At 49.7% G+C, this 18599-nt stretch overlaps 1 protein-coding gene across 5 annotated transcripts in view; it reads right to left on the bottom strand.

Moving 5' to 3' along the window:
* PC (pyruvate carboxylase) overlaps nt 1-18599 on the bottom strand; it is a 108641-nt gene that overhangs the window by 50460 nt on the left and 39582 nt on the right. Inside the window, exon 1 of one of the 5 annotated variants that reach the window (XM_010366376.2) lies at nt 11191-11312. The exons of the other annotated variants lie outside the window; for them this stretch is intronic. Within the exon in view, the coding sequence (XP_010364678.1) occupies nt 11191-11193 (3 nt within the window). The 5' untranslated portion in view covers nt 11194-11312. Of the gene's footprint in view, nt 1-11190; nt 11313-18599 lie in introns of those variants that run through there. 5 annotated transcript variants of the gene reach the window in all.

The raw sequence follows: 18599 nt of genomic DNA, 5'->3' as shown, positions 1-18599 counted from the left end.
TTGTATTTTCAGTAGGGATGGGGCTTCACCATGTTGGCCAAGATGGTCTGGAATTCCTGGCCTCAAGTGATCCACCTGCCTCAGCCTCCCAAAGTGCTGGGCTTACAGGCATGAGCCATCGCGCCTGGCCCCAACCTGAAATTCTCTATCCAGCTAAACTATCAACAATGTATGAAAGTAAAATAAAGAGAAAAGGCAAAGGTCTTTGTCAGGAAGCTGCTGTCAACATGCTGCACCCAAACAAGGGAGCGAGCAAACAAGAAAGAGGAGGTGGGAACGAAGAAGAAAGACAGAGGGAATTCCTGGGAGAGGGCACGCCAAAGTAGCAGAGGGGCAAGGAGGATGGACAGCGCCACCGACTCCCTTCAAGGGGAACTAAAGGAAAATGAAGCCTCACTCTTACTGATGAGAGGGCCTATGGCCGAACCTGACCGCAAGACAGGAAAGCAGCATGAACGTAACACCTGGAGCCTAACCCACACCTTAGCAGGAGGCCCCAATCCCCATGGACCACAATGTGGAGGCTGTGAAAAGCTGCCTAGATGAGAAGCACCCACCTATATGTATGCACATACACTCATAAACGTGGACTACTTCTAGAATGACACTTCAGGAGCTGGTAACAGTGGCTGCCTCTGGGAAAGGTTTCTCTTTCACTGCTGATCCTTTTTTTTTTTTTGAGATGGAGTCTCACCACTGTCGCTCAGGCTGGAGTGCAATGGCGCAATCTTGGCTCACTGCAACCTCTGTCCCCGGGGTTCAAGTGATTCTCATGCCTCAGCCTCTAGAGTAGCTGGGATAACAGGCGCACACCACCATGCCTGGCTGATTTTTTTTTGTATTTTTAGTAGAGACGGGGTTTCACCATGTTGGCCAGGCTGGTCTCAAGCTCCTGACCTCAGGCGATCCACCTGCCTAGGCATCCCAAAGTGCTGGAATTATAGGCATGAGCCACCACATCCAGCCTTGACCCTTTTGAATTTGCACCATGTACTTGATTATCTATTCAAAAAGTGACTAAGTCAGGGTGCAGTGGCTCACGCCTATAATCTTAGCACTTTGGGAGGCTGAGGCAGGCAGATTACCTGAGGCCAGGAGTTTGTCACCAGCCTGGCCAACATGGCAAAACCCCGTTTCTACTAAAAATATAATAATTATCTGGATGTGGTGGCGTGCACCTGTAGTCCCAGTTACTCAGGAAGCTGAAGCAGGATAATTGCTTGAACCCGGGAGGCAGAGGTTGTAGTAAGCAGAGATGCCACTGCACTCCATCCTGAGTGACAGAGACCCTGTCTCCAAAAAATAAATAAACAAAAAACGAATAAAATACAACATGCGAAAAGCTATCCTCCTTCAAAGCCCCTCTTCATTGCCCCCTCCCTGAGGAAGCCTTCCTCGGTTCCCAACCCAGGACCAAAGTAAGACAGGGACCCTCTTCCTGGCCTGCTTCTCCCCAGGCCCTGGTTAGAGAGTGCAGGTCATGTATCCAGCCTTGAGCTCTATGGGTGCAGACATAACTAACTCACCTTTATGTCAACTTGGTAGAGATAACTTGCTCCAGGAGAGCTGGAAAAAAACTTTCATTTCCTGCCTACGATATTCCAGGCATCTTCCTTCCAGCCCACTAAATTGTCACCACAATCCCATGGGGTATTATCAACCCTTATTTTACTGATAAGAAAATCGAGGCTGGGAAGGACCCACAGGAAGTAGCAAACTCAAGAATAATCAAGGCTGTCCAGCTCCAGGGCCCCTGATTTTTCATGAGAGCAGCTAGCCTGGTGCCTAGCTCACAGTTCAGTTCCAAAAATGTTTAACTCAACCAAATTAAATTGGAATTAAGATTTAACTAGAATTAAGATTTTCTAAGACTGTCTTCTGGAGCTGGGGTCTTCCCATGTTCTGAGATCCTGAAAAAGCGGCTGAGGGCCCTAAGTGGCAGACAGCACCCCCACCCGGCTAAAGGGAGCCAGGGCCAGCGGTCATAGCCCGGTGGGAAAGTTTCCTCATTAAACCACAGTCTTTTAGCCTACTGCGCTGCCCTTCGGGGCCAGGGTTTTGTTTTTAACAGCTTTATTGAGATACAATTGACATACCATATAGATGATACATGTAAAGTGCAATTCAATGGCCAGGCATAGTGGCTCACACCTATAATCCCAGCACTTTGGAAGGCTGAGGTGGGCAGATCACCTTGAGGTCAGGAGTTTAAGACTAGCCTGGCCAACATGGCAAAACCCCGTCTCTACTAAAAACACAAAAATTAGCCAGGCGTGGTGGCAGGCACCTGTAATCCCAGATACTCGGGAGGCTGAGACAGGAGAATTTCTTGAACACAGGAGGCGGAGGTCACAGTCAGCCAAGATTGCGCCACTGCACTCCAGCCTGGGCAACACAGCAAGACTCCATCTCAAGAAACAAATAAAGTGCAATTCAATGCCTTTTTAAATATATTCACAGATATGTGCATCTACGACCACAATCCACTTTCAGAACATTTCGTATCCCAACCCCCTTAGCTCCCTCAGCCCTTGGCAACCACTAATCTACTCTCAGTCTCTATGGATTTGCCTATTCTGGACATTTCTTTTCTTTTTTTTTCTTTTTTTTTTTTTTGAGATGGAGTTTTGCTCTTGTTGCCCAGGCTGGAGTGCAATGGCATGATCTCGACTCACCACAACCTCTGCCTCCCAGGTTCAAGCGATTCTCCTGCCTCAGCCTCCCGAGTAGCTGGGATTACAGGCATGCGCCACCACGCCTGGCTAATTTTGTATTTTTAGTAGAGATGGGCTTTCTCCATATTGGTCAGGCTGGTCTTGAACTCTCGACCTCAGGGGATCCACCTGCCTCAGCCTCCCAAAGTACTGGGATTACATACGTGAGCCACCGTGCCCAACCAATTCTGGACATTTCATATCAACAGAATCATAAATTAGGGGGGTTTTGGGTCTGGCTTCTTAGCATATTGCTCTCAAGGTTCATCTGTGTTGCGGCGTGTGCTAGTACTTCACTTCCTTGTATGGCTAAATAATATCCCATCATACGACTATAGGTATGTGCCACACAATAATGTTGCAGTCAATGATGAAATGCATATATGATGGTGGTCCCATAATATTATTGATTTTACTTGACAGACAGAGTCTCACTCTGTCACCCAGGCTGGAGTGCAGTGGTGCGACCATAGTGCACTGCAGCCTCGAACTCCTGGGCTCCTGAAGCCATCCTCCTGCTTCAGCCTCCCAAGTAGCTAATTTTCTGTTTCCTTTTTCACTTTTTACAGAGACGGGGTCTTGTGACAGTTGCCCAGGCTGGTCTTGAACTCCCAGCCTCAAGTCATCCTCCCACTTTGGCCTCCCATGTAAGCCACTGTACCCAGCTAAGAGTTCTTGATGTAGTCTAGATATAAGTTCCTGGTTACATAGCTGATTTCCAAAATGTTCTCTCACTTTGTGGGTTGTCTATTCCCTTTCTTGATAGTGTCCTTTAATGTAGAAAAGTTGATTCTGATGACGTACAGTTCATTTTCTTTTATTGCTTGTGCTTTGGCATCGTATCTAAAAAATCATTGCCCAACCTAAGGTCACAAAGAATTACACTTATTTTTCTTCTTATAGCTCTTCTTACATTTAGGTCTTTGGTCCATTTTGAATTAATTTTTGTATGTGGTAGGAGGTGGGGTCCAGTTCATTCTTGTCCATGCGGATATACAGTTGTTTTAGCGCCACTTGTTGAAAGACTATTCTTTCCCCCATTAAATTGTCTTGGTGTTCTTATTGAAAATCAATTAACTGTTAATGTGAGGGTTTACTTCTGGGCTCTCAGTTCAATTCCATTGATCTATGTGTCTATCCTTATCCCAGTACCACACTGCAGTTAAATTCTGAAATCAGGAAGTGTGAGTCCTCCAACATTGTTCTTTTTAAAGATTCTTTTGGTTGTTCTGGTTCCCTTGCATTTCTCTGTGAATTTTAGGACTGTCTTGTCAATTTCCGCTAACGAAGGCATCTTGGATTGTGACAGGGATTGCAGATCAATTCAGGGAGTATTGCCATCTTAACAATACTAAGTCTCTCTGATCCATGATCATGGGGTATCTTTCCATTTATTTGGGTCTTCTTTAATTGTTTTCAACAATGTTTTATAGTTTTCAGAGTATAAGTCTTGTACTTTTATTAAATTTATTCCCAAATATTTTATCTTGATGCAATCTTAAACGGAATTGTTTTCTTCATTTTCAATTTGCCTACTGCTACTGAAATACAATTGATTTTGGCATACTGATCTTACGTCCTGCAACCTTGCTGAACTCACTCAATTCAAATAGATTTTTAATGGATTCCCTAGGTTTTTCTATACAAGATCATGTCAGCTGAAAAGAAAAATACTTTTACTCTTCCTTTCCAATCTGGATGCTCTTTATTTCATTATCTTTCCTAATTGCCCTTTATGATCAAATTTTGAACTAGTAACTAGTTATGATTTGGCAGCCCCTTCCCAAAAAGCAGCAGCAGCAGCCGCTCTGACCCTAGGATGCCAGAGCTCTCATCCCCACTGCTTTCCACACCTGCTGAGTGGATGCCTCCTCCAGGGCTTACCTTTTGGGGAGAGGCTGCCTGGTTGGGGGCTCTGGCTCGCCTCCCTGTATGCCCTTCTCTGGACCAGGGGAGGCTGAGCCCTGTGGGTGGAGGTACCTAGGCTCCCTTGCTGGCTGGTTTCCTGTGGGTCCAGCTGATGAGAGGCACAGGCAGGAGACAAGGGTAGGTAGGAGGTGGAGAGAGAATGTGGGGTGTGTCTTCCTCACTCTTTACCAGCTTTGATGCCACCGTCCTGACCCAGGCTGTGTCTTGTCGCTATGACAGTCCCTGCTGGCATCCCAGTGTCCACTATTTAGCCCTCACTGGTGTTTGCAGGAAGCGATATATATACATTCTTTGGAGACAGAGTCCCGCTCTGTCACCCAGGCTGGAGTACAATGGCACAATCTTGGCTCACTGCAACTTCTGCCTCCCGGGTTCAAGCAATTCTCCTGCCTCAGCCTCTGGAGTAGCTGGGATTACAAGCACCTGTCACCACACCTGGCTAATTTTTTTGCATTTTTAGTAGAGATAGGGTTTTGCCATGTTGGTCAGGCTGGTCTTGAACTCCTGACTTCAGGTGATCGGCCCAAGCCTCCCAAAGTGCTGAGATTATAGGTGTGAGCCACCACGCCCAGCCAGGAAACGCTATTTCTTCTCCTGACCCCTTCAAGTCTAGTGGTAGTAACGACTTTCCACTGTCGCTTGGTGCCTCAAGTTCCCTTGTTGGGTGTCTGACTTTTCTTGCCTGATGAATTCCATTTATTAGAAATAGTGTGCAACCCTCAACCATTCCTCAGTAGTCTTGACTGCTATTCTGCTAGATGACACACCCCGACATCCTGTGGAGGAAGGCACTGTGGAACCTAGGTCAATGTGAAAGCTTGGTTCTCTGGGCAAACTGATTACCAAAGTACCCAGTCCAAGAGCCAAGGAGATAGTAAAGAAATCCAATGGCAAACAGCTTCGGTTCCTGGAAGAAGAAAGTAAACAGCAACCCAGGGAGGACATGACCTTGGCTGTAGTTGCTGCTGTTTTCTCTCCCTATTCTCGACTCCTAGGAGAACATACCTTCGTAGCCCCATGATCTGACCTTTCATCCTATGCTTTGGAGTTTGAGCACAAACACTGACTGGCTCAGAGGCTTCCCGGAGATGGAGTTCTGGGCATCCACTATTGCTGAGTTTATTGTGACAGCCACGTGGCAAGTGTCGGAATCACTGATCGTTTGTGTGAGCTACTGCTGAGTGCCAGCCACTGCACTGAGTGACTTCTACGATCTCAATCATCAGAGGACTTGTAAGGGGAACATTACTGTAAGCATGGAAACAGACACCCAGATGAACAGCTTGCCTATGGCCTCAGAGCTCAAAGCCATGTAGACCCCTGTCTGCCCATCATGCCCAGCTGTGCCTCAGGTCCTGCCCTGCCACCCAGGAGTCCCTTGTAGACAGATTGTCAAGATTGATCATGCTAGTGATTAGTAGTTACCAATCTCTCCTCCCTGCCTCCTCCACCATCACTCTTGCCCTGGCCAATCCCCGGCCTGTGATCACACCCTCCTCCTCCTCCAGCTGTATCACATCACAGTCACACCCGTGTGTCCCTCAAACTCTGACTACAGCCCTTCCCCCAGGCTTTCTGTGTAACCACAGTCGTGCTGCCCAGCCAACCCCCAGCTGAGTGGACATTTTGTTTTGTTGTTTTGGAGTTCTGCAAACAGCAAGAGCTCCCAGTTCGCCTTTACCCTAAAATGCACACCCCAGGGACGGGAGGGAAGCATGGCGGCTGCGGCAGGCCAGGCTGTCAGGAGCCTAGCCACTACACCACTGCAGCCCATCCACCTGCTGAGCAGCTGCTGACTCGCCAGGACTTACTTTTCTGCTCCACATTAGCAGGGGGGTGTTCATCCAAATATAACAGTTCCTCCTCAAGGATGAAATTAGATTGCTGAAAACCCCCATGGGGAGGAAGGAGGCATGCAGGGTCCAGGGACCTGCGGTGGTGAGGGGATCTACAAAAGCCCTGGGGCCAGACTGCCTTTCCTATCTTCTAAATCCCAGTCCAAAAGGGATGCAGTCTCAGCACTGCCAACTCCTTTCCCCAGTCTGAAGGAAGAGGTCACGTCTTATAATCATCATGAAAACAAGAATAATTCATAGTAGCTGGAGTGCCAGGCCCTGGGTGAGGCACCATCCTGATTATCTCCTCAGTACTCACAAGGCCAGTACGGCTCTATCCAACCATGTTGTTGAGCTCGTCCCTACAGACTATAATTATTATTATTTAAAAAAATATATTTTTTAGCTGGGCACGGTGGCTCACACCTGTAATCCCTGCACTTTGGGAGGCCGAGGCAGGCGGATCACCTGAGGTCAGGAGTTCAAAACCAGCCTGGCCAACATGGAGAAACCCCATCTCTACTAAAAATATTAAAAAAAAAAAAAAAAAAATTAGCCAGGCGTGGTGGCAGGTGCCTGTAATCCCAGCTACTGGGGAGGCTGAGGCAGGAGAATCACTTGAACCCAGGAGGTGGAGGTTGCAGTGAGCCAAGATGGTGCCATTGCACTCCAGCCTGGGCAACAAAGTAAGAGACTCCATCTCAGAAATAAATAAATAAATAAATAAATATTTAGAGACAGAGTCTCATTTCATCACCCAGGCTGGAGTGCAATGGCGTGATCTCAGCTCACTGCAACCTCCGCCTCCTAGGCTCAAGTGATTCTCCTGCCTCAGCCTCCCGGGTAGCTGGGATTATAGACACCCACCACCATGCCCAGCTACAGACTATAATTATATTTAACAACAACATTGCTAGTGCTCTGCAGTTTAGAAGGCACTTCAGCAGACACTCTCACTTGCTGCTAAGAGTAACCTCGCCTACTAGGCAGGACAAGCACCATCTTCATTTGACAGAAGCTTTTACACAGAGCACGGGACTTTCTGGCCTGTCTCCCACCCTTAATGTCCCACACCAGTTCCTGATCTCCTGCCCCACCTCTCCTGCACCCTGCCCCTCAGGTGACTCACTGTGTCAACATCCTTGAGGAAATGATTTCTGGTTCATGGCCCCAGAGCTGGAGCTTTGGAAGGATAAAGGGAAAAGCAGCCAGAGTCTCTGCCCTCAAGAGACAGGCATTCTAAGGCTGGGCGCGGTGGCTCATGTCTGTAATCTCAGCACTTTGGTAGGCCGAAGCAGGCAGATCACTCGAGCCCAGGAGTTTGAGACCAGCCTGGGCAATGTGGCAAAACTCTGTCTCTACAAAAAATACAAAAATTGCCCTTGCATGGTAGCACATGCCTGTAGTCCCAGCTACTTAGGAGGCTGAGGTGGGAGAATCACCTGAGCCTCCCTGGGAGGTCAAGGCTGCAGTGGGCTGTGATCGCACCACTGCACTCCAGCGTGGGTGACACAGCGAGACCCTGTCTCAAAAAACACACACACAAAGATACAAATTCTAATGAAAGAGAAAGGACAAACACAAATAAGAAACTGTATAACTAAGTGGGAAGGAAGGCCTGGCAGGGGCCACCTGGCCAAGTCTGGACCACAGGCTGCTGCGATTCTGTGGGAGGGGAACGGCATTTAGAGTTAAACCTTGGGTCCAAGTTCTGGCTTTGCTACCATCCATCAAACGACCTTGGGGAATTCACTCTACCTCTCTGGACCCCTTAGTCCGTCTACAAAACAGATTTATCCCTCTCAGCGCAGAGGGCTGACAATTAAGGGATCTGTTTTATGGGAAACTTCAAATTGTCTCTTCGGTTTCATAAACTGTAAACCGCAATACACATGCAAAGGACTGTGATTAGATTTCACCTCATCAGAGGCATCAAGTATTTACTGAGCAATGAACTGCCTGTAACGCACACTTGAGGGACGGAGAATCATATAAAACATGGCCTCTGCCTTTAAGAAAATCACTATCTGCTGATGAAGCAAGACAGGCACAGCCAACATACAACAAACACATAGTGTGTGCAAAGGCACTGCTGCGAGAGAAAAGGGAGAGGAGGCAGGCCGAGCAGCTTAGGAGAGCTAAGTGAAGGCTCATGGAGGAGACGCTTGGGCCTGGCCCTTAGGAAGGGCGCCAGTGCCTGCTGAGTGAGTGCACTGGGGTGAGAGGGAGAAACAGGGCCAGTTGTCCTCATCTCCACGTGTGGACTCCAAGCTGACTCTGTTCGGGGTCAGGCGCCAGTGGAGCCGGTTCAAATGCTGATCACAACCCCCTAATGCTAATTAATCTGGTTACCTAGAGGAACTAACTTTTCTGAGACTCTGTAAAATAAGAATAATTATTTGACTTTGTTCATTGGGAGGATTAAATATGAGAATGCATGTGAACTGGTCTGTATTAGGGATGTAATATATGCTACAAATTAATAATCATCGACATCAAATAAGGTCTGACTGCCAGGGTGAGACCAGATTTTGGAAGGTCAGAAACCCCAATAAAGAAATGTAGAAACAATGATTTGGGGGTGATCAGCATAGAAGTGACAGCCAAAGCTATGAGAAAGAGCTTGGCCTCGGCAAGGTGGGGAGGGCTGCTGCCCACAAGCCCAGCTCTGGCCACCAGCATGCACCCTCCCCACCAGAACCACGGGTGCCTGGGCTGCCCAGGCCCTGGAAAGCTCAGCCCAGGATGTCACCACTCGCCCGTTTTCCTGAGAAGAGCACAGGAGCAGAGGTGGAACAGCAGAAATGTGAGGAGGAGAAACTGAGGCAGGAATGAAACGGAAGGGATGGTCTTAAGAGGCGCAAACAAATACTGCTAGTATGTCACAGCATAGGAGCCCAAAAGAGAAGTTTCAGGCAGAGGTGGGCAGGCGGGGAGCCTGCGGTACCATGAACTCTCAAAGTTGTGGGGAAGGGCAGCACCAAGCAGACAATGACCAGGTGAGAGACTGACACAGAAACAACAGAAGATGAAGCAGGAAGTTTAAGGGAACAATATGCAGCCCCCCCAAAAAGTATGCATTCATTCATTCAATCACTTCTGAATGAGCCTTTACAACATGCCAGGCACTGTTGGTCATCAGAGAGAAAGCTGCGCAGGAGAGAACAGGTCCCTGTCGTCATGAAACTGACATTTCATGCCAGCCAGGAAACCGAGCACACAAACAAGACCATTCCAGATCCATCCTGATTGGTAAGTACTGTCTTCCGGCCTCAGACCCCCTCCTGATGGCAGGTCTCCCTTGGTGTCACAGAGAAAGGTACCACCTGACAGAGAACAAAGCCGCAGAGCTCAATCCCTCCATCCCTGGCCTAGAACTCCCGGGGATGGGATGGGGGTAAAGGCACGTTCTTAACAATTGCTAATCCCAAGCAGTTTGGGACTAAGCAGAGGGAAATATAGCTGAAGCATACATAGATGTCCACGTCACCTCCATCCCCGCAGCCTTTCCTCCTACAAGCAGGTGCATGTACACACACGTGCACACTGGCTCTCTCCCCTCTCCTTGGATTGTTATCCCATGACCTGGCAGGGAGCCCGGCCTGTCTGCAGTTAAAGAACCAGAGGCCATTTGGAACCTGATCAGTTTCTCCTCCTCCTGAACTGAGGAAAAGGTTTTCTTCAAAATGGGAGATGTTCTCTCCCCTTAAATGTGAGCAGTGAGTCCTACTCAAACGCCAGAGGTCTGGTCTCCCAAAATACAGGTAGTAACATGTTTTTCCTTTGCTGCTGTCTAGGAGGCCTCACATGTTGAACAGAGCATGACCTCACCCCTCCAATTTCCCAGATTCCTAAAGGAAAGCCGGGCCTTTCTGTTCTGTAACTTCAGGGCATTTTGTGAAGGACTGAGCTGGCTGGGGAGCTGGAGCACAGCAGCGCATGAGGGGCCGGCCAGTGCTGAACTAAGAGCAGGGCCTCCCCATGACCACTGGCAGCCACGCCATTTACACAGGGAACCATGCAGCCTTTCCCCCAACTGTCACCATCATGCAAGGGCATTCTGGCCCAGAGTTCTCAGATCCATGGCCAAGGTCTTCTGTCCATGGTCTCAGGCAAAATCTGTTCTCGGCCAGAAATGGTGGCTCACGCCTGTAATCCCAGCACTTTGGGAGGCCGAGGCGGGCAGATCACTTGAGGTCAGGAGTTCAAGACCATCCTGGCCAGCATGGTGAAACCCTATCTCTACTAAAAATACAAAATTAGCCAGGTGTGGTGGCACACACCTGTAATCCCAGCTACTCGGGAGGCTAAGGCAGAAGAATCGCTTGAACCCAGGAGGCAGGGGTTGCAGTGAGTCGAGATCATACCACTGCACTCCAGCCTGGGTGACAGAGCAAGACTCAAAAACAAACAAACAAACAAAACAACAACAACAAAATCTGTTCTCAGGTAAGTAGGGTTTGCCTACCTCCTGCCCCCCCAGCTTGCCCATGCCTGACCAGAACGGTCCCCAGAGCCCTTGAGAAACGATCTGGTCCAACCCTCCTTTGGATTCCTGTTCTCTAAGGACTGTTGCCATCCTTCTACCCTCTGCTCTTCCAAGAGCTAGAAGGCTGCCAAGTCCCAGAGGGAAGAGCAACAATGGCCAGGATGTGTGGGCACCCCTACCCAGGACAAAGTGCCTAGAGGCCTCTGAAAGTCAGTCCTCTTACCATAGCAGTTGGTCTGCAGAGTTCCAGGGAGGCCACAAGTCTGGAACACCCAAGTCTGGGCCCAAGGCCTGCTGCCTGTTTATAATTGATGTTCTAGGTTAATCCCCTGTCAATGACTTTCCAGAACTGTCCCCTCCTTTACCGCTCCCAGGAGAGAGAGGCTGCTTGGGAGCCAATCTCTGGCTTAGGGGTGGGCCTTGAGTAGACTGAGGAAAGGATAAAAAAACAAACACCAGGTCAGGGGTGAGCTGGAAGAGCGGCGGTCAAAAGCCACTGCTCACAAGTTCTGGTGGAAAGATGAAAGGGCAGTGGTGTTTGAGTTTCACAAAGAAGGGAGGGCCAGGGCCAGGGCTGGGAAAGCCAGCCAGGAGAGAGATAGGGCATCTGGCCTAAGGAAAGGAGCAGAAGATTCAATGGGGAGAAGAAAAAAGAAGGAGTCTAATGTCTTCCTCTTTCCTGCCAAGACCTCACTATACCTTGGGTGGTCTACCTGGGAACTGGTGACATCATGGGCCTGTCTCCCCACAGGGCCAGAAGACTGGATCCCTCACCAGGGCACATGTTACCTGGTGATTAGTATGAGCTGGTGGCCCAGTACGATTTATCAGCAAGCAGATGTTCACATGTGTGAATATACTACGAAACCACCCAGCTCAGTTCATTTAACAGTGTTATCCTAAAGGCCACTCCAGTCAGAAGCCAGAACAGAGTTCCCATCTACTGGGCACCACCCCACCATCGCAAGAAAGCAAAACACCAGGCTGAGCTCTGACGAGCTCCTTGGAAGGAGGCACAGTCAATAGCTCACTGTTAGATCTTTTGCTTGGCCTCCCGAACCCGAGGCTAATTGGTCGGAGGTCTTTCATGGTTCGGCACGCTCAGTGTATGACAGGAGACGGCATCTGAAGAGAGCGGGTGAGCTGAACCTGCTACGGGAACGTAAGTGCACCCTGATCCAAGCCAGGCAGAGAGGTCTGAACACCCCGATGTCCCCAAGAACATGCGTTAACTGAAAAGTCAGGGTGGAGGGATCCTGCACATTCCTTCAGGTCCAGGATCCTGACCAGCACCAGCACCTCTGTTTCCGCCTCTTCTCCATCTTTTCCCAAGATGACAACAAGCAGCTTTCTGTTTCCCTTCCAGCCCCCGAAGGAAGGGGGCGGCTACCCAGAAGGTGAGCCCAGAATGACACTCAAGCCAGGGGCCCTGCCTGGGAATAAAGAGTAGAGGATCAGCTGGAACGGCAAAGCGGGAAATGGTGGAAAGTCCTCATGTCCAGTGCCACAGCTGCTAGTTGTGACAATTCTTGTCCTTATCCAACACCAGGATAGGCACCGGGTGCCTCTTCCCCAGCTGGAGGCAGAGAGGTGCCACCAACTCCCACACTCGCCTTGAGATTTGCCCTCTGGCTGGCGAGCTGCTGGGGGCGGGGGGGGCGGAGCTGGAGGAAGTATCTGCATGGAGCCTGCACCTGGCCTAAGCCTCATCCAGGAGTGCCATTCCCAGTGACTTGCCCAGTGTCATACTCGTCATGGGCCCCAGCCATCTCCACTCGTGCTTCATTCCTTAGCACACAGAGGTCATGCAGGACATGATCTTCGGAACAGGCGTCCCTACCGCTCCCCACAGAGGAGAAGCTGCCTGAGAGTTGGGTCACAGCTTACCCAGCTCTTCCTGCAGTGAGCATTTCACAGGCTACTACTGGATTGGACCAAAAATGTAATCACCACCACATGTCCTATTCGGTTCAGTGCAGCCTGCCTGAGTCTCCATCGGCATTGGGGAGCCAGAGCTGACAAGACACAGTCCCTGCCCTCCAGGAGCTCACATCGGGAAAGGCACTAGACACATAAACAGAGAAGAGAAAGCAAGTGTGGTGGGGGCCAAAGGAAGCAAGCGCCAGCGCTGAACTAGTGGTGGGAGGAGGGGACTCAGGTATTAGGAAACCATGGGAGCTGAGACTCACAGACAAGGTGAATGACAGAGGACTGGCCGGAAGGGAAAAGGGAAGAGAGTGGTGTGGCCAGGACACTGGCCATTGTGTGGTCACAAACCATGCAGTTTGGCATGGCTGGAACACGGGGTATGAGCAGAAGGGGACGCAGGGGCCTGACCACTCACTGTAGCATGATCCATGCTGTCTTCAATTTACACAGAAAGCCCAGTGTCGAAAAATTCAACAATTAACCTTCTATGCAATTGTAAAATACCCTGAAACCAACAATTACTAAGACTTTATAATGGGTTTCTTCATCTGAGAAAAACACAAGCAGGCGGAGTAAGTGTCTGGTTTAGTTAAACGGTAGCAAGGTTATGCGCTGCTGCCCTGGCAAATGAGTCACTCACATGCTCAACAACACTGTTAGTCCTGGGTGACAAACAGAACCAGGCTTCCAGCTGGAGGTTCCAGGTGGAGAACAAGTTGGTCTGTGCTCAGCTCTGGGTAGTGCCTGCATCTGTCCCGTCCTTGTCTTGGCTCAAGGTTCATCCTGCAGAAAGCTCCTTGTACCATCAGGGCAGCTGGATGGGCCCTTCTAACAGCCTTGGTCCCCCATTCTCCTCGGCCACCCCAAATCTAGCCACACATGCATTGATGTCATATGACGTCTATGGAGCAAAGTAAGCAAGCAGAGTTTCTTTCATTTATTCAGAAAGCCTGTAAGGACTGTCCACTATGTAACAGAAAAGAGGCTAGGTGCTATGGGAAAGCAGAGAGGGTGATGGACCCACACTTTAAGAACTCACCATGCAGCCAGTGGAGGCAAGATCTGCATGTGGCAAATTAGCATCCACCCCCAGAGTTAACTGCCAAAGAATAAGGCTGCAAGGCAGGGGATCACAGGGGCTAAGGTTTCCAGGCCTCTACTGTCTATGACCCCTAGAAAGATGCAACAAACCAGCTGGGCGCAGTGGCTCACGCCTGTAATCCCAGCACTTTGGGAGGCCGAGGCGGGCGGATCATGAGGTCAGGAGATCGAGACCATTCTGGCTAACTCGGTGAAACCCCGTCTTTACTAAAAATACAAAAAATTAGCCAGTCGTGGTGGCGGGCGCCTGTAGTCCCAGCTACTCGGGAGGCTGAGGCAGGAGAATGGCATGAACCCGGGAGGCGGAGCTTGCAGTGAGCCGAGATTGCGCCACTGCACTCCAGCCTGGGCGACAGAGCGAGACTGTCTCAAAAAAACAAAAACAAACAAAAAAATGCAACAAACCAACTACTTTGTGATACCGGCTCCAGGCCAGAGAGCAAAGGCTCTGGACTGATCCAACCCAACCCTGGTGTTGACAGTCTTACAGTGTCGCAGAATGCCCGGTGTCCTTCCTCCTCCACACAAGTCACATAAACCCACTGTTCTCCTCTCCCAGCACTGCAGTTTGAGCTCTGGGAACTGTGTTTAACTGCAACTCCAACACTTTAAGTCACTCTTCAACGTGGGAATTTACATCACCTTCTGAACTTTAGTTTCCTGATCTATAAAATGCAGAATGATCTGAGCCATCTTGTGGAGTTGCTATGAGAACCCAATGAGGTAACGTATTTTTGAAATACCTAAGAGAGTCTAGCACAGTAGAGATGTCCCAAAAAATGACCCCAATGGTCAGCCCTTGTGATAACAGCCTTAGTCCTTCTCTCTTCCATCATGCCCTAGGGCCTCAATATAAGACAGGAAGAGACCTAGACACAAGCCCAGGGAGGCTAAAAACAGAATGTCAGTCCCTTGTAGGATGGTGACTAGAAGGAGCTGCGAGCTGTGAATCAGACAGTCATGGCCCTCTCTCTGCTACTGTTACCAGTGCTGTGCCAAGAGGCAAGTCACCCCGCCATCGTGGGATTCAGTTTCTTCCCCTACTAGACAGGGATAATAATTACCGGCCTCCTTCACAGGAGCAGCCTGGACCAAAAAAAGAAAAAACCATAACCCAGGTGCAACGGCAGATGCCTGTGGTCCCAGCTACTCTGGACGCTAAGGCAGGAGTTCGAGGCTGCAGTGAGCTATGATCACACTTGTAAATAGCCACCACACTATAGCCTGGGCAACACAGCCAGAGCTTGTCTCTCTCTCTCTCTTTTTTTTTTTTTGAGATGGAGTTTCACTCTTGTTGCCCAGGCTGGAGTGCAATGGCACGATCTTGGCTCACTGCAACCTTCACTTCCTGGGTTCAAGATATTCTCCTACCTCAGTTTCCCAAGTAGCTGGAATTACAGGCATCTACCACAATGCCCAGCTAATTTTTTGTATTTTTAGTAGAGACAGGGTTTCACCATGTTGGCCAGGCTGGTCTCGAACTCCTGACCTCAGGTGATCCACCCACCTCGGCCTCCCAGAGTGCTGAGATTACAGGCGTGAGCCACTATGCCCAGCCCAGAGCCTGTCTCTTTAAAAAAATAACAATAAATAAGACACATCCCTGTCTTCAGTCTAGTTAAGAAGGAAGGCATAAAGAGGAAGAGATTAAACAACATAAAGTTAAATTAATAGAAGGACAAGCATTGAAAAGAATACAAACTCAGGAATAAATTTAACGAAAGAAATGCAAACCTTAGGCCGGGCGCACGCCTGTAATCCCAGCTACTAGGGAGGCTGAGGCATGAGAATCGCTTGAAACTGGGAGGCAGAGGTTGTGGTGAGCCGAGATCGTGCCACTGCACTCCAGCCTGGGCAACACAGTGAGACTCCATCAAAAAAAAAAAAAAAAAAAAAAAACAAAGAAGAGAAGAGAAGAGCAGAGCAGGCCGGGCGCGGTGGCTCAAGCCTGTAATCCCAGCACTTTGGGAGGCCGAGACGGGCAGATCACGAGGTCAAGAGATCGAGACCATCCTGGCTAACACGGTGAAACCCCGTCTCTACTAAAAATGCAAAAAAATTAGCCGGGCGTGGCAGCGAGCGCTTGTAGTCCCAGCTACTTGGGAGGCTTAGGCAGGAGAATGGCGTGAACCTGGGAGGCGGAGCTTGCAGTGAGCCGAGATCGCGCCATTGCACTCCAGTCTGGGCGACAGAGCGAGACTCCGTCTCAAAAAAAAAAAAAAAAAAAAAAAGCAGAGCAGAGCAAACCTTATACACTGAAAACTATAAAAGACCCTCAAAAGAAATTAGAAATCTAAAGGAAAGAAAAGATACCACATGTTCACGGGTCAAAGATTGCATGTTGCTAAGATGGGAATACTCCCCACACTGACCTACAATCCCCATCGCAGTCCTAGATGTCCCAACAGTTTTGCCCACCACTGCCTTTGCACCATTGGTGCCAATGTCAACACAGAGGAAAAGGCAAAGAACCTCTTGGTATTATTATGGAAATCCTTTTGACGCACAGACCCCCCTGGAATGGTCTTGAGGAGCTGCAGGGGCCTGGGGACCTCACTTTGAGAACTACCAGTCTAGGAAGACGCTCCCTGCTGGCCCGGGAGAAGGTAATGCCAATTCTGGAGTAAAACAAACAACCTTCTTCACCTTGGGACACAAGAAGAGGCAGGGAGGTAAGCGGCGTGATTCCTGCACTGAGTAGGTGGGAGGGCTGACCTCAGCGCTAAGTGACTGACAGCCGTAAAAGGTAGAGTTCAGCTGAGCAGCCGCTTCCTGTGGGAACTTCCAAATCTAACAACCTGCTCTCCGCTGGTTTCCTCTCCACCCTTTCCATTCCTTTGACCTCAACACAAAATAGGCAGCTTTGATTCATGGGATCCTTTTCCTGCTTCCCCACTAGAGTGGGCCAAGAGGGAATGGGGATGGTTGGGGAAGGAGGGCAAGAAGCAGGAAGGGAAGAGGACGGCAAATACTATCAGCTCCTGCCTCTGTCCAGCTGCCCCCAGCCTCAGTTCACCCTGGGGTGGGGAGGGGTCTCCCAACAATTCCCACCACACTCCCTTCCTGCCAATTAGCCTCCTAGTTCAGCGTTAACGAAGGGCTTCCTCCTGCCACAGCTGAGGTCACTGGGTAGGGAAGGCTTCTTCGCTCATCACCACAGTTGTAAGCCCCCACCCAGCAACCCACACAAGACCCCAGGTTGGCTCAAAGCCCAGTCCTCACAGGATATTCAGTAAAACAACGTGAAATCCGGGTGGGAACTAATTTCTCACTGGAGAGGAGAATGTTAGAACCGCAGCAGCAGTAGTAAAGCTGCTTGGCCTGTGGCGCCAAAGGCGGAAAACAAAGTGACATTCAGGCCCCAGGGACATACAATAGGCCCTTATGCTCTTTTCTGGTTTGGGCCCAGAGCTGCTAAGCTGAGCTAGAGGGTCCAATGGGTGGCCCCTGGGCAGGGGTGACCCTAGGATGCATGGGGCCCCAGACAAATACATTTTGGGGACCCATCTATATAAAAACTTAAGTCACTCAAAATTAGTGCATCGGCACCATTCTGGCAGCCCAATCTCACATGATTCCCACTAAAGAAATACTTCAGGCTGGGCACAGTGGCTCACACTTGTAATCCCAGCACTTTGGGAGGCCAAGGTGGGTGGAACACGAGGTCAGGAGTTTGAGACCAGCCTGACCAACATCTCTACTTAAAAAAATACAAAAATTAGCTGGGCGGGCCTGTAATCCCAGATACTCGGGAGGCTGAGGCAGGAGAATCTCTTGAACCCGGGAGGCGGAGGTTGCAGTGAGCCAAGGTCGCGCCACTGCACTTCAGCCTGGGCAACGAGAGAGACTCCGTCAGAAAAAGAAGAGAAGACTGGAGGACCCGGAAAATTTGGAGGAAGGTACCCCTCAGGTGTAGAGTCTGAACAGGGGCCACATGTGCCCAGGCCTAAGGCTGGTACTGACCTGAGGACACACAGCCACAAAGGTGGGTTTGAAGGATTAAGAACGTTGCCCTCAAAAAAGAAATCTAGGAACTCAAAGCCAAGGTACGTCTCATTTCCTCCTCTCTGGGGTTATCAAGCTACCTGGGCAATCCAAACACTTCGGTAAGTCAGCAGGTCTCTCTCTATCTCCCTACTGGATAAAACAGGGTGGTCTGTTCTGATTTTCACACCGTATTCCTGCCCAATCTCTCTCTGTAAGGTCAACAGGTAAGAAGCCAAGAAAAAAGAAAGCCTTTGCAGCTGGGTGCGGTGGCTCACGTCTGTAATCCCAGCACTTTTGGGAGGCCGAGGTGGGCAGATCACCTGAGGTCAGGAGTCCGTGACCAGTCTGGCCAATATGGTGAAACCCCGTCTCTACCAAAAATACAAAAATTAGCTGGGCGTGGTGGTGGGTGCCTGTAATGCCAGCTACTAGGGATGCTGAGGCAGGAAATCGCTTGAATCTGGGAGGCGGAGTTTGCAGTGAGCCGAGATGGCGCCACTGCACTCCAGCCCAGGCAACAAGGGCGAAACTCTGTCTCAAAAAAAAAAAAAAAGAAAGAAAGACAGACTTTGCCGGGATCCCTTTGAGGGAAGGACTGAGTTTGGCCCATAGTAA

The sequence above is a fragment of the Rhinopithecus roxellana genome, chromosome 15, assembly GCF_007565055.1.
Source record: "Rhinopithecus roxellana isolate Shanxi Qingling chromosome 15, ASM756505v1, whole genome shotgun sequence".
In the NCBI taxonomy this organism is placed as follows: Eukaryota; Metazoa; Chordata; class Mammalia; order Primates; family Cercopithecidae; genus Rhinopithecus; species Rhinopithecus roxellana.
The sequence above is the reverse complement of the archived record's forward strand: the minus strand, read 5'-3'. Positions and strand labels throughout refer to the sequence as shown.